General features: G+C 40.1%; 1 protein-coding gene across 15 annotated transcripts in view; it reads left to right on the top strand.

Annotated features, from left to right (window-relative positions):
• The window catches only part of clasp1a (cytoplasmic linker associated protein 1a), a 362676-nt gene that overhangs the window by 57477 nt on the left and 290083 nt on the right, over positions 1-15116 (top strand). For all 15 annotated transcript variants that reach the window (XM_085986887.1, XM_085986895.1, XM_085986890.1 and 12 more), the window contains exons 5-7: positions 284-375; positions 502-577; positions 2227-2324. In XM_085986887.1, coding sequence (XP_085843013.1) covers positions 284-375; positions 502-577; positions 2227-2324 — 266 coding nt within the window. The remainder of the gene's footprint in view (positions 1-283; positions 376-501; positions 578-2226; positions 2325-15116) is intronic.

Below are 15116 nucleotides of genomic sequence, written 5' to 3'. Positions count from 1 at the left end.
GTGTTTTGGGCTCCTGCAGGTGTCCTAAACAGAGAGAACTTGTCTAACTCTCTCCCTTTTTAATATGTTAACTCACTCCTTTTAGATGACTATAGCGCCCTTAAAAGGGATTCAATTTTTAAAATAGATATTAATCTTTATTTGAGTAGAAAAACTTAATTTTATAACATCCAAAATTGTTCACCTGTTAATTTCCCAAGATATTGAATGTACAGATGTTTAAGGACAATACTAGAGAATAGTCTCTTTCTAATAATGGGAAATTGTGATCCATTTCCTGCAGTATGTCTGGGAACGAATGCTGGGAGGATTTAAACACAAGAATTTTCGAACCAGAGAAGGGATTTGCCTTTGCCTTATTAGCACATTAAATACGTAAGTAAAAAGAAAACTGGTTGTAGAACTTTGCATATAGTCATCTTGTTTTACATTTTAGTAGTGACCAATAGATTTCTGTATATACAAAATTTAAAGTTCTTGTGTGGTTTTTCTTTTTTCCAGTTATGGCGCTCACAGTTTAACTCTAAGCAAAATTGTACCCCACATCTGTAATTTATTAGGAGATCCAAACAGTCAGGTAAGACAGCTTTTTAACACCAAAATGATTCTCTATCTTTGCCTCATTTGTGTCTGACTTCAGTCTTTGGTTCGTGGTTACAAATCAGGGAATTACAAACACCAGCTGTCGAGAATGAATGAATGTATATATATTATATTATATTTTGAGATGTTTGGCATTGGGTCAGGCAGATTAGGATTGCATGGGCATTCGTGGCCTGAATTGCATTTCAGTCAATGCTGAATAATAAAAAAAATATTAGTTACTTGATTTTAGATGCTGGTGCATTATGTAGTCAGATATCCAGGTTCCTGTTCTACATGATTTGTGAATTTTTGACCGTGTATTGTTGCTGAACATTTTTTTTTTAAACTTCGTAATCTATCTTTATACTTTGAGCATGTTATTGGACAGAGACAGTAGAAATTCAATATTGCGATTCTTCACAAACTCTATGCTGAGTCATTTTTGCTTTGTTCTGTGCTGATTTTGTTAATAGGCCTATTCTGTTCCTGTGACTTTGAAACGACTTGTTTTGGTAGAGCCATCTGTTGGATAATGGAGAGACTGCAGGTATAGCACAGTGCCATCTGTAGGATGATAGAGTAATTACACATTTACGATGCTCTTTAATTGGATCAAATCAAATCAAATCAACTTTTATTGTCATTGTTAGTGCACAAGTGCAGTACAATGAAATGTAGGCTTGCGGCTCCCAAGAGTGTACAATTTGGATTAGGACACTTAAACATTTCAACATACATTTGTACATATATATTAGCATAAATATGACCATAATAAAGTGCATCGGCAGATGTGCAGGCTTTAGAGTTTATTTGTGGAGTTCAGTAGGATGACAGCCCTGGGAAAGAAGCTGTTCCTAAATCTGGTCGTACGGGTGCGAATGCATCTGTAGCGTCTTCCAGATGGTAGGAGGGCGAACAGACTGTGGCTGGGGTGGGTAGGGTCTTTGATGATGGTCCGTGCCCTCCGTAGGCAGCGTTTCTGATATATATGTTCTATGGTCGGTAGCCGGGTGCCGGTAATGCATTGGGCAGTTTTGACTACCCGCTGCAGGGCTTTCCGGTCATGGGAGCTACAGCTTCCGTACCATACCGTGATACAGTTTGTCAGGATGCTCTCTATAGTGCAGCGGTAGAAGTTAGAGAGGATCGGGGGTGACCGATTACATCCCTTCATCTTGTTTTGGTTATTGTGTCTCAGGACCTTTTTGGTAAATCTACTTCCCAATTAATAAACTGAAAAACATTAAACTATTTCCTTGATTGGAAAACTATTTCAGTTGGATGGGGGAATCCTATATAAGCAAAACATTTAAATCTGATAGACTAGCTTTTGTTGTGTGCTGCAGAACTTTGATATCCATGGTTTAAGTTAAGGTTTGTAATGTGCTAGTAATGACATTATTATAATAAAAGCTGATTTGTTCACTGTTATAATTTAACAGCAGTAGTAAGTAATTTAACAGTAGTAGTAAGTACAGTTTAATGCTCACAATATACAGATTGCCAGACAGAGAGGCAACTTATGGAAAACTTGGTTATAACTAATCATGCAGAATATATCCCTCCCAACCTCTCTAGAGAGAAAAAGCATAGGGTCTTAGTCTTTTTCTAATTGTACTTTAATTGTTTTTAACTCCTCAGGTCCGAGATGCAGCAATAAATAGTTTGGTAGCAATATACAAACACGTAGGAGAGCGAGTCCGAGCAGATCTTCATAAAAAGGGGCTACCACAATCAAGGTAAGCAAGTGATGTCAACTATTAGACCCAAGTGCCTTTCTCACTCTCTGCTAATAAAGTTGCATTCATTATATAATTGTGATACTTGTTCTTTTGATTAGTAACATTTATCAACTACTATTTTGGATATTTACTAAGTAAACCCTCTAAAATATTTAACTTCAGAGAATGTGTTGCAATATGCAGCAATGTAATAGCACATCTGATCTTTCCAGTGATTGAGGTAGCTGTGTGATCATCGCATTCTCGAGTCCCATAAAGATACAAAAGATAGTATTAGATCAAAGGAAGAGGCTTCTAATGTTGCCAAAAAAAGTAGTAAGCCTGTGGATTGGGAGAATTTTAGAATTCGGCAAAGGAGGACCAAGAAATTGATATGGAAAGAGAAAAAAGAATTGAGTAAATTAGCAAGAGCCATAATAACAGATTGTAAGTGTTTCTATAGGTATGTCAATAGGAAGAGGCAGAGATGGGAGAAATTATAATGGGCAATAAGGAGATGGCAGAGACATTAAATAAATACTTTGTATCTGTCTTCACAGTAGAAGACCCACAGTTTCAGAAACAATGGTGAGCCAAGGGTCTAGAGAGAACGAGGAACTTAAAGAAATCAGTATAAGTAAAGACACAGTACTGGAGAAATTAATGGGACTAAGTGGCGACAAATCCCCTGGACCTGACAACCTGCACCCTAGGGTTTTAAGAGGTAGCTGCAGAGATAGTGGATGCACTGGTATTAATCTTCCAGAATTCCCTAGATTTTAGAACAGTCCCCAAGAATTTGAAGGTAGCAAACATAACCCTGCTATTTAAGAAAGGAGGAAGAGCGAAAATTGGGAACTAGGCCGGTTGGCCTGACATCAGTAGTAGGCAAAATGCTAGAATCTATTATTAGGGATGTGGTAACCGAGCACTTAGAAAATCGTAATATGATTAAGCAGTGTCAACATGGTTTTATGAAAGGGAAATAATGTTTGACAAATCTTAGTTTTTTGAAGATGTAACTAGTAGGCTGGATAAGGGGGAACCAGTGGATGTAGTGTATTAATGGACAGAAAACCGAGAGTCGGAATAAACGGGTCTTTCGGGTTGGCAGGCTGTAATTAGTGGGGTACCGCAAGGGTCCGTGCTTGGGCCTCAGCGATTGACAATCTATATTAAAGACTTGGATGAAGGGACTGAAACGTATCCAAGTTTGCTGATGATACAAAGTTAGGTGGGAAAGTAAGCTGAGGAGGACACAAAGAGGCTGCAGAGAGATAGACAGGTTGACTGAGTGGGCAAGAAATTGGCAAGTGGAATACAATGTAGGGAAGTGTGAAGTTATCCACTTCGGTAGGAAAATCAAAAAAGCAGAATATTTTTTGAATGGTGAGAGAGTGGGAAATGTTTGCACTCAGAGGGACCTGGGTGTCCTTGTACATGAATCACAAAGTTAACATGCAGGTACAGCAAGCAATTAGGGAAGCACAGGGTATGTTAGCTTTTGTTACAAAGGGGTTCGAGTAGAAGAGTAAAGAAGTCTTACTACAATTATACAGGACATTGGTGAGGCCACACCTGGAGTACGGTGTACAGTCCTGGTCTCCTTACCCAAGGAAAGACATACTTGCCTTAGAGGGAGTGCAATGAAGGTTCACCAGACTGGTTCCTGGGATGAGGGGATTGCCCTATGAGGAGAGATTGAGTAGACTAGGCCTATATTCCCTAGAGTTTAAAAGAATGAGAAGTGATCGAATTGGGGTATGTCGACATGTACCAGAATGTCACATTGTTTCCGATTGATGGTACTCCAGTTGCTTGGTGGCCAGAATATTTTGTCTGAGAGTCCTCATTGTAATGAGCACAAACTAAAACACCCAATGACAGTATGAAGTTGTAATAAATGCAACATTTTGTTTTTAAATGCATTAAAAAAAATTGTTAGATCAAGAGAAGCACAAAGAAAGGTCTGATCTGGGAAAACCTTTGGTGTCTGATTTTAGGTATAGAGCGGCCTCATACCAAAGGTATTGACTTGTGCTAAAATGAATAAGTAGAGTTGAAAGGGCCGGGCTGTATCTATTTTGCACACGTCGCAGCAGCTTGTCTGTGCTTCAATCTGAGTTTGCTGAGCCGTTGGCACTGAAACAACTGTTCGAGTTGACTGATAACTACAGAGTATCATTCGAGTGAGTCACCTCTCCCAGTAACTGCAGGCAATGTGCTTCAACCAATCACCGATCTAATTCAGCAAGTGGTCTTGCTCCAGGAAGGATTGGGTAGTGGCCATTGTGTAAAATTAGCTGGTCAAACCCATCAAAAAAGATAATTTATTTGAAGTTTAAAAACAAAGTCTGGTGAGCTGCTGTACGACTGTTCACATTTTAATAATTAAAAACAGACTTGTCAGCTGTTTTCAGTGCACTATCAATATAGCATTAAGATGCATTTCTTTCTCTGCTGGTTTTTATTTCCTTGCTCCTTTGCTTTTTTTTTTCTCTGCCCTTTTTTATATTTTTCTCTCCAGCTTATTTAATTTTGTTTTATTCCCTTTTTTATCACAGTCCTACTTAGCTGCAGACCATATAATTTCCGTTAAGGTTTTTGCCATGATTATGTACGCTGGCATAATCCCTCATGTCATCTTTTGCTGGAGAATAAGAGAAAGCAGGTGAAAAGGTGGGAATTACCAATACTGTGTGTAGACGTGTGATGGAGGTCGAAGGGTGGGAGATAGGAGCGGCTGCGGTACCAAAAACCCACAGACTATATAGTTGTCATTAGTACTAAAACTCTGAAAAGCATTTAGGTTATTTGTCACATGTTTCTAATATAAATGATGAGTCCTCAGAGAATCTCCAGCAGACATTTTCCCCCCTGACATCCTAACAGTCCCGAGACTCCTCTTGTGAAATTGAGATCAGGTATCTGGTTTAAAAGAAATTGCTGTGACTGGGTACTAAAATTAAAACTGCAATATCACCTTTTTAAAGGTGGGCTCATCTAGGTTATATTTAATTTTGTAGCTCTGAAAAGTCTAATCATTAAATATTTATATGCATACTTATGCTGTCTTTATTTTAAAATTCCTTTCTTAAAATATTGATTTTCCTGGGTTCGATACGATCAGTAAATGTAGTACTTTACCAAGGTGCAATTTGGAAAGCTAATTTGATGCATGTTCTTTAGGCAGATTTCCAACCACAGCCACCATCCTCGGGATGAGTTTTATGTTCTGGTTGGTGTTTAGCTTTGGTTTCATGTGAACGTATCTACCATATATGCTTTCTATAAGCCTGTCAAAGCTGTAGCTACATTTTAAACTGCTGCAAGAGTTGACTTACTGGGTTTATTTTGTCCTTCATGGAGTTGAGAAATAAAGCAATTTATTTGGTTTAAAAACAAAATATAAACTGTTGGTTATTTTTTCGACTTTCTCCCCTTTTCCCCACCTTCCATCTCTCCCTGAAGTTAGTCACTGATGCTGGGTCACAGCACCATGGGTGGCTGCAGCTCTCCAGTACCTTCACCCAAGTAGCCATTTTTAATGTCTGCACCCAGATAGTGGTTCTTGGTGGCTATTCGATTATGGAGAGTGCCAGGGCCAAGCTTGGATCGTAGTCTCATCTGATACGCACAGACAACCTTTCCAGTAGCCATCACTGGATAACAATTGGGAGAAGAATCCTGACTGATCACCCCTTTCCCCTAGCCTAGAGGGGACTAGTTGTGGTGTCCCAGTGTTCTGATGGCTGAGATCAACATAGTAAGGTTCAAGATTAGGATCGAGAGAGAGATATAAGTAGGATAAAGGTAATAGATTGGAAAAGATCAAATTATGAAGAAATGAGGATGGAATGGAAGAAGGTAAACTGGGAGAAAATCTTAAACAGACCGAAAAAAATGGGAACTCTTCAATAGTATTCCACTGAAAGCCCAAAACAAGCAAGCTTCTATGGGGCACTGTGGATGAATAAAGAACTAAAGGGAAAATTGAATCTAAAGAAAATGACAAATAAGAAGTACTTGGATGCTAAATTTGAGAATGACAAAAGGGAACTTAGTTTTTTTTAAAATCAGTAAGGCAAAGAAAAATTACAAAATCAAATTATCAAAGAATATGAAAAGAAGTAATGTGTTCGGTAGACACACAAATAACAAAAAGGGAAATGGAACTATAGACCAGTCAGCTTAACATCAGTGGTAGGAAAGATATTGGAATCTGTACTAAAAGAAGTGATAGAGCATCTAGAGACAGAAAATATAATTCAAAAATAGTCAGCATAGATTCCGAAAGGCTAAGTTATGCTTAACTAACGTGATAGAATTCTTTGAAGAGGTAATGGAAAGAGTAGACAAGGGTAATGTAGTAGATGTTATATACTTGGATTTTCAAAAGGCCTTTGATAAGATACCACATGGTAAGCTCATTACAAAGGTTAGAGTATGTGGAATCGGGACAAATGGATAGCAAATTGGCTAAAAAATAGAAAGCAGAGAGTAGGGGTAAAGGGTAATTATTCAGATTGGAGTATAGCTAACACTGAGGAAGAATGCAACATAATGACATTAGAAACCTTGCAGTCTGGGCAGTTAAGTGGCAAATTAACTTTAACATAGATAAATGTGAGGTGTTGCACTTTGGTAGGAAAAACAAACATTACCTACATCTTAGAAAATAAGAAACTGAATGGGGTGGAAGAACAAAGGGATCTAGGGGTACAGGCAAACATATCACTAAAAGCAGCATCGCAGGTCAGCAAAGCAATTAAAAATGCTAGCAACGCACTGGGATTTATTTCTAGGGGTATAGAATTCAAAAGTAGTGAAGTTAAACTTGTATAGAACACTAGTCAGGTCGCACTGTGCACAGTTCTGGTCTCCACACTATAAAAAGGACAAAAAAGCACTGGAGAAAATGGGAAAAAAAAGATTTACAAGGATGGTACTAGAACTGAGAGATTACAGCTTTCTGGAAAGATTGAACGGGTTGGGGCTATTTTCTTTAGAAAAGAGAAGACTTGGAGGTGAACTGGATAGAGGTCTTTAAAATTATGACTGGGTTGGACAGGGTAGATTTGGAGCGAATGTTTCCACTTGTGGGAGAAGACAAAACTAGGGGCCGTGAATGCAAGCTAGTTACTAATAAATCCAGCAGGGAAATGAGGAGACATTCCTTTACTCCGAGTGGTTACAATGTGGAACTTGCTACCACAGGACGTGGTTGAGGCAAACGGTTTTCTAAATTTGTAATCTAATGAGACTTGTTACAGAAAGGGAGCTCAGGTACTCTTTGTACGGCTGACACTAGCTTGTAATAATTTAAAAATAAATTCAATTTAAAGCTCACTTTCTCGGAGTGCATGCGTAAGTAGTGTCTGCGTTCCACAGGTCACCTGAGGAAAGCTGGAACATACCAGTGCAAGCATTGTTCTCGTGAGATTTTTCAACTTTGTACAGGAGAATCTTTTAATTGCATGTCAATTTAATGGATATAATAGGCTATTAATTCATTATTAAAATAGCATGATAACATTTTCTTCTTGATTATGCATAAGCATTGATTGTAATAGAAAGGTAAAAACGGTTTCATTATCTAGATTAAACTTGGCATTTATAATAATCAACTGCCAAAGAGTTTTATATTCAGATGAAAGGGATGTTGCATTTTGAAGACAAAGAAAGACTTGCATTTATATAGCGCCTTTCACAACTTCAGGACATCCCAAAGTGCTTTACAGCCAATTAAGTATTTTTGAAGTGCAGTCACTGTTGTAATGTAGGAAACGCAGCAGCCAATTTATGCATAGCAAGCTCCCACACTCCGCAATGTTATAATGACCAGATAATTTTTTAAATGATGTTTGAGGGATAAATATTAGTCAGGACATTTTGAATTTTGAAATTAATGCCAGCTGTGCATTTTAACCAACAATTTTTTGTAAAATTACACAATCATACCTTTTTTTTCTTTAAAAAAAAAAGTTGCCCATTATACCACTTGTGATGGAATTTACTTGTGGATGTGGGAGTTATACATGGGATCTGTAATGAGGAAATTGGGAGGAAAAAACACTACAGTACACGACATGCTTATTTATAATCTATATGCAAATTTTAGGGATGTCTTTTAGCAATTCTGATAATCCGTGTGCTGTGTTCTGGTCATGTTTGTTATTTTCTTGTCAATTTGCTGCTAAGATAGTGATTAAGGTCCTGTGTGCTGTGGTAAATACAAAAGAAACAGATCGATTTTTTTTCTGGGGAAATACGAAAAATGTTGGTAGAAATTCTACTCTTCCCTACTTCACAATTTTTCTGCTTTGGATAAAGTTTGGGAAATTGGGTACTGAATTGCTGCAGATACCCACTTTCTACTTCAGATATTACAGATACAGTTGGGCACATACTTTTGAATTCTCAAGTTATTACATTTAAGCTTGTTAATATATTCTCCTTGGGTAAGTAGTTTTTTTTTTAGCATTTTCTAAAAGCTACTGCTTTTCACTCAGCTGGCTATTGACTGCAACAACAACTTGCATTTATATAGTGCCTTTTATAATGTAGTAAAACGTCCCAGGGCGCTTCACAGGATTGTTTAAGACAAAAAATTTGACACCAAGCCACATAAGGCGAAATTAGGGCAGGTGACCAAAAGCTTGGTCAAAGAGGTAGGTTTTAAGGAACGTCTTAAAGGAGGAAAGCGAGGTAGAGGGGTGGAGAGGTTTAGGCAGGGTATTCCAGAGCTTGGGGCCTAGGTAACAAAAGGCACGGCCACCAATGGTTGAGCGATTTATAATCGGGGATGCTCGAGGGCATCTGGGTGGGTGGGGGGTTGTGGGGCTGAAGGATATTAGAGATAGGGAGGGGCGAGGCCATGGAGGGATTTGAAAACAAGGATGAGAATTTTGAAATCGAGGCATTGCTTAACCAGGAGCCAGTGTAGGTCAGCGAGCACAGGGGTGATGGGGGAACGGGACTTGGTGCGAGTTAGGACACGGGCAGCCGAGTTTTGGATGACCTCAAGTTTACGTAGGGTGGAATGTGGGAGGCCGGCCAGGAGTGTGTTGGAATAGTCAAGTCTAGAGGTAACAAAGGCAGGGATGAGGGTTTCGGCAGCAGATGAGCTGAGGCAAGGGCGGAGACAGGCGATAATACGGAGGTGGAAATAGGTGGTCTTAATTATGCTGCGGATATGTGGTCGGAAGCTAATTTCAGGGTCAAATATGACACCAAGGTTGTGAATAGTCTGGTTCAGCCTCAAACAGATGTTGGGGAGAGGGATGGAGTCAGTGGCCAGGGAACGGAGTTTGTGGTGGGAACCGAAAGCAATGGCTTCGGTTTTCCCAATATTTAATTGGAGAACATTTCTGCTCATCCAGAACTGGAGCAGTATGACAATTTAGAGACCGTGAATGGGTTGAGAGAAGTGGTAGTGAGGTAGAGCTGGGAGTCTTCAGCGAACATGTGGAAACTAACGCTGTGTTTTTGGATGATGTCGCCAAGGGGCAGCATGTAGATGAGAAATAGGAGGAGGCCAAGGATAGATCCTTGGGGGACAGCAGAAGTAACGATGCGGGAGCGGGAAGAGAAGCCGTTGTAGGTGATTCTCTGGCTATGATTAGATAGAGAATAATGGAACCAGGCGAGTGCAGTCCCACCCAGCTGGACGACAGTGGAGAGGCGTTGAAGGATGGAGTGGTCAGCCGTGTCAAAGGCTGTGGACAAGTCGAGAAGGACGAGGAAAGGTAGTTTACCTTCGTCACCGTCACAAAGGATGTAATTTGTGACTTTGAGAGCCGTTTCGGTACTGTGGCGGGACGGAAACCTGATTGGAGGGATTTAAACATGGAGTTGTGGGAAAGGTTGGCATGGATTTGGGAGGCAACAACACGTTCAAGGATTTTGGAGAGGAAAGGGAGGTTGGCGATGGGGTGGTAGTTTGCAAGAACGGAGGGGTCAAGGGTTGGTTTTTTGAAGAGGGGTGATGAATGCAGATTTGAGGGGGAGGGGGACAGTACCTGAGGATGGAGAACCATTAACAATGTCAGCTAACATGGGAGCCAGAAAAGGAAGTTGGGTGGTCAGCAGTTTGGTGGGAATAGGGTCGAGGGAGCAGGAAGTGGGTCTCATGGACAAGATGAGCGCGGAGAGGTCCTGAGGGGAGATCAGAGAGAAACTGGAGAAAGATGTTAGTTCAGGGCTAGGGCAGGGGGGAACCTTAGAGGAAGTTTGGCCCAGTGGGCTAGGGGAAGGAAGGGAAGTGGCAGAGGCAGCTGAATAGATGGTCTCAATCTTGGAGTCAAAGAAGTCCATGAGCTCCTCACACTTGTTGTCGGAGCTAGATATTGTTTCCCAACCTTTGTGTTTGATTCTATCATTTCAATCATCAAGTTCTTCATTTTCTGATTATTGTGGTCCGCACTGATTTGAATCATACCAGCAATCTTTGTTGAATAACTTGGCAGAAAATCACCCTTGTCTTCCACTGCTGAGCCATTTGTGCAGCCTGAGCTTAACTCCTGAAAAATCACCTTACTGATGTCCTAAGTAGAAGGTCAAATTTGAGTATTTTGAATGTTTGAAAGAGCTCACCTGAAACACAAGGGGGGCGGTACAAAATAAAGGTAAGGCAAATATCATGGGGAGAAATTAGGAAGAATGATTGGAAGCTTGGTCAAAAAGTGGAGTTGTGAGATTGTCAAAGGTGGAGGGTTTTTGGGAAGGAGGTCCAGAGAGAGAAGGGCTGAGGTAGTCGGTCACCGATGGGTAAAAAGGACTTGGTGAGGGACAGGAACTTGGTAGCCAGGTTTTGGACAAGTTGCAGTTTACGGATGATGGGAGGCCAGCGCGGAGAACGCTGAAATTATTGAATCTGGAGATGACAAATACATGAAAAGAAAGAAAGACTTGCATTTGTATAGCGCCTTTCACGACCTCAGGACATCTCAAAGCGCTTTACAACCAATGAAGAAGGGCTTCAGTGATGTAACATAGCGTGTTTCTTCATTAGTGAGCTTTAAAGTGATCAAGCATGCTGCAGCATTGTAGATCAAGTACATGATAAAGGTGGTCAGGTTTCCTGCTGCGCTTACACTAGCAACATCTACAAGTTGTAATTCTGAATGGCAGTGCCATTCAAAATTAAAATTCTTCTAGAGGTTGGTACCGGGGAGGGTGTAGTTGGTCTCTGATACAAGTTAGGATTGATTGCACAGAACATGTGGTGCAATGACTGCAAATGTAGCTTGGATTCAGTTAGTACAAATCAAAGTGACGTGTATTGATTGTCTGGAAATTGGAGGTAACATCTTTTGTAGTTGATCTTTCTGATTTGTTTCTCCATATTTTTGTTGGTTAGAAGAGGACGGCATGAAAGCCATTTTCATTGGCAAGTATCTGAAAAGTCTGGTATACCTTCTGGGTGCCTACATAATAAAAGTATCATTGTCTCTCTCACGCACAATATTTGGTAAATATTTAGGAATTAATTTTGAACTTTTGATCTGTAGGTTTGTCTTGGCTGTGTCATTATTTGTGTGAATTCATTCATACAAGGAAGTGCTCCATTTTTAAAATGAAGTCCAATATCAAGCTGATTTTCTTTGTTTTCCCGGTTGGTTAACTTCCTCCCTGTGGCTTATTTTTTCTCGAACTATTTCTGCCAACTTTCTCCCCTCTGAAGGCATTGACGTCTTGCTGGTTGTGGTCCCATGGGCACCAGTCACGCTCTGGTACTTTCCTGAAATGGCAATTTTTCATGAGCTTTGAAAAAGTGTTGGCAAGGTATTTGACTGCAGGGGCATTGCATCCAAGCACCATCATCTTCCCAGCTAATGTCCATTGATGTAATAAAACTCACTACGCACTTGGTTCGAGTATAAAGCAAGGCTTTAATCAACTTGTTTCAGGACATGGCGGTCTAGTTATCTTTCACTAGTTCCTGTTTACAAAATGTCTCTGGGCAGGCTGGGCCCATGCCCGAGTATTTATACTCCTTGGATGGCGCCACCAGCTGGCCATCCAGTGTTATTTCATGAGTCTTTCTTCATGGATCATAAGATTCATAATAGTCCACATATGCACTTTCAGTAGCGATTGTTGGAAAACAAATCAGGAGAGGCAATTGGGGCTGACTTCCTCACCCCCCCCCCCCCCCCCCCCCAACTCTGGAACACTGAGACCCATTATAAGTTTCCCAACTGCTGCCCTGGCTGAGGTGAGCTATCTCAGCACAGATTGGGGATCGACCCTGTTATTTGTGGGTCTATATGTCTCGGCTTCTCACTGGATAAATGTATTGAGCTGTCAGAAGAGCGAACGCTCATGTACTTTATAGGTACAGGTGAAAGCCATTCGGATTCTGCTTAATAGTTGAACAACTATGGGGGTTACACATTCTCCCATATCCTATGTGACAAATCAATGTCGAGTCTCGAATGTTAAGCAAATAGTCAGCCATTTCTTTCCAGCACAACCTGTTCCCAGTGCTACCTAGGCTTGGGAGGTAGAAGTCACAAATCATTTTAAACAAAAATGATTTGGTTTTTAATATTCCTTAAATTAAAAAAAAAAATATTCTCATGACTTTACATTATTCTACTGTTTTTAAAAGTATTTCCTGTAGATTTCAATATCCAGCAGCTTGTATTCTTTGTAATAATTTGACTAACAAGCTATTTAAGTTGATAATGAATGTGAATTCTTTTATATATGAACAAAAAAGTCCGTTCTGCCCATCAGGTTTACTGCTTCCATAATTTACAATTTACCCTTTCACGAGCTACTCACTCGCACTCTCTATATAAATACTTCCTGATCCTCAATGGTAATTGAGCAAAATTGTGCAATATTCAACCCTGGTTGTCCGCCTTTCACAAAATGTCTTTGCCCCAGCAGCATGGGCACTGTGTGCTTCATGCCGATCCGTGTAATGCTCAATCCTGTAGACTTGTTTCATATTCTGTCTTCAGTACTGATTTCTTTCACCATCTTTTACAATTTGAGGTACTATTTGAAATGTACATGAAATTGAATCATCACCAGGGTCAAATGAAATGGGTTGCACCCAAATTAATGAGGTGCTTGCACCTGCTTTTCAGAATTTGGCCCCTGATGATGGCCTGAGATTAATTATCTTTTTAAGTGCTAGAAATACAATCTGCAATTAATGGATTCATGTAATAATTTTAATTGATGTTGAAGATGGTGCTGGAACTCACTGTTAAATGGCTTCTTTGACTTTCGCTGCAAATAATCTTAGTGGGTTATAACCTTTTTTAAATACTAAAATACATGGTCTCCCAATCATTGATTTGTCCTTCATTTAGTTAGTGCAGTTTCTGCTGTCAAAATATGGTTAACTAGTTTAACCCAGTCCGAAAGGTATTCTGAATAATTGCTTCACTTCTGGTGTAATCAGATATTATTATAAATAATAAACTGACCCAACCAATAAATTTGCTTTCATAATAGTGTTCTTCTGGAAAAATACCAGTGCATTTGTTTAATAATGGTGGTGTCTGGCTGCTCTGAAGGGGAATGTTTAATGGAGGGCGAAGTACTTTCCCTAGATGAGTCTCGCCATTTAGTTCTCTTTCTCCCCCGCCCCCCCCCCCCCCCCCTTCCCTCACCTCATTTCACAAAAGCAGTGACCCTCAGTGTAGGGTTTCATGGGCACTTTTTGTAATTTACATAAGTGGCTATGCCTCTTGTATGAGGTCAGATGGTGTGCATTAGTGGACTGTTGATCCTTGGAAGGCAATGCCTTAGCTGGAATCCACACATGCACTTTCCAGCAAGAGTGGAGAGATTGCAGTCAGGAGTGAGAATATATTTTGATTTTAATCCAATGTAGAAATCATCATCTTCAAGGATTTCTCCCTTTTCAATTTTTTGAGTGGAACAGATGCAATAGGATTAATTAGGCCAAGTACATCTTCTTGATCCAATGATAATGAGCAATCTACAGCCAAGAAGGTCTCCTTAAACTGTCACTCCAGTATGTTGGAATTGGGCTTATTTGGGATTATTTTGTAAAGATGTATATATTTTTTCTAAACCGCTCCCAATGGCACAGTGGATAAACGCGGACCAGGAAAGTCCCACATTTGAGCCCCAGTCTTTGCTGAATTAGCTTGTTTTGCCAAAAAGGTGGAAGGGTGCAACACACAGGTTACCCGCAAGCACCCATGGAACTGTGTCCAGCATGAGTCAGAAGAGGCAGGGAAACCGAGGCAGTGACATCCTGTGAATCATGAGTGAACCCAGTTCAATTCTACTTTTGGGTCCCATATGAATGAAATTGGTCTGAAATGCTGTTCTAAGTGCTGTCAAATTATCTAGGCTGGATTCCGCAGGATTCCTTTCAAGTGATGCATTCTGGAATGATTCACACATGCACCTTTTTTAAATTTAAAAGCTAATTTGTGGAGCTAGTATAGTTTGCCTGAAGAATAAAAATCTGTTTCTGACGCATCAAAAACTTAACCTTCATAGGTTGGAAACTAATAAGGATTAAGAGTGTTTGCCATTCATATATTAATGTTTGACTTTCAGCTATTTGTGTTCTTTACTTGAAGTAAAATCTGTTCTGGCTACTGAGCAACTGACCAATCTTTGTTTTCTGCTGGCTGGGAACTGACTGGATGCAGTAAAGTGTATTCTAGGTTTTCATGCGTTAAAGTCCCTTCCAAGGGAGGGATAAATCAACTCTGTCTCTATATGACGTATAGAATCATAGAAATTTACGGCACAGAAGGAGGCCATTCGGCCCATCGACTTAATGAGCATCAATTGCTAAGTCCACAT

The sequence above is a fragment of the Somniosus microcephalus genome, chromosome 4 (assembly GCF_052327205.1).
Source record: "Somniosus microcephalus isolate GS21.2 chromosome 4, FLI_Smic_1.0, whole genome shotgun sequence".
In the NCBI taxonomy this organism is placed as follows: domain Eukaryota; kingdom Metazoa; phylum Chordata; class Chondrichthyes; order Squaliformes; family Somniosidae; genus Somniosus; species Somniosus microcephalus.
Note: the sequence above shows the minus strand (reverse complement) of the source record. Positions and strands in the feature narration are given on the sequence as shown.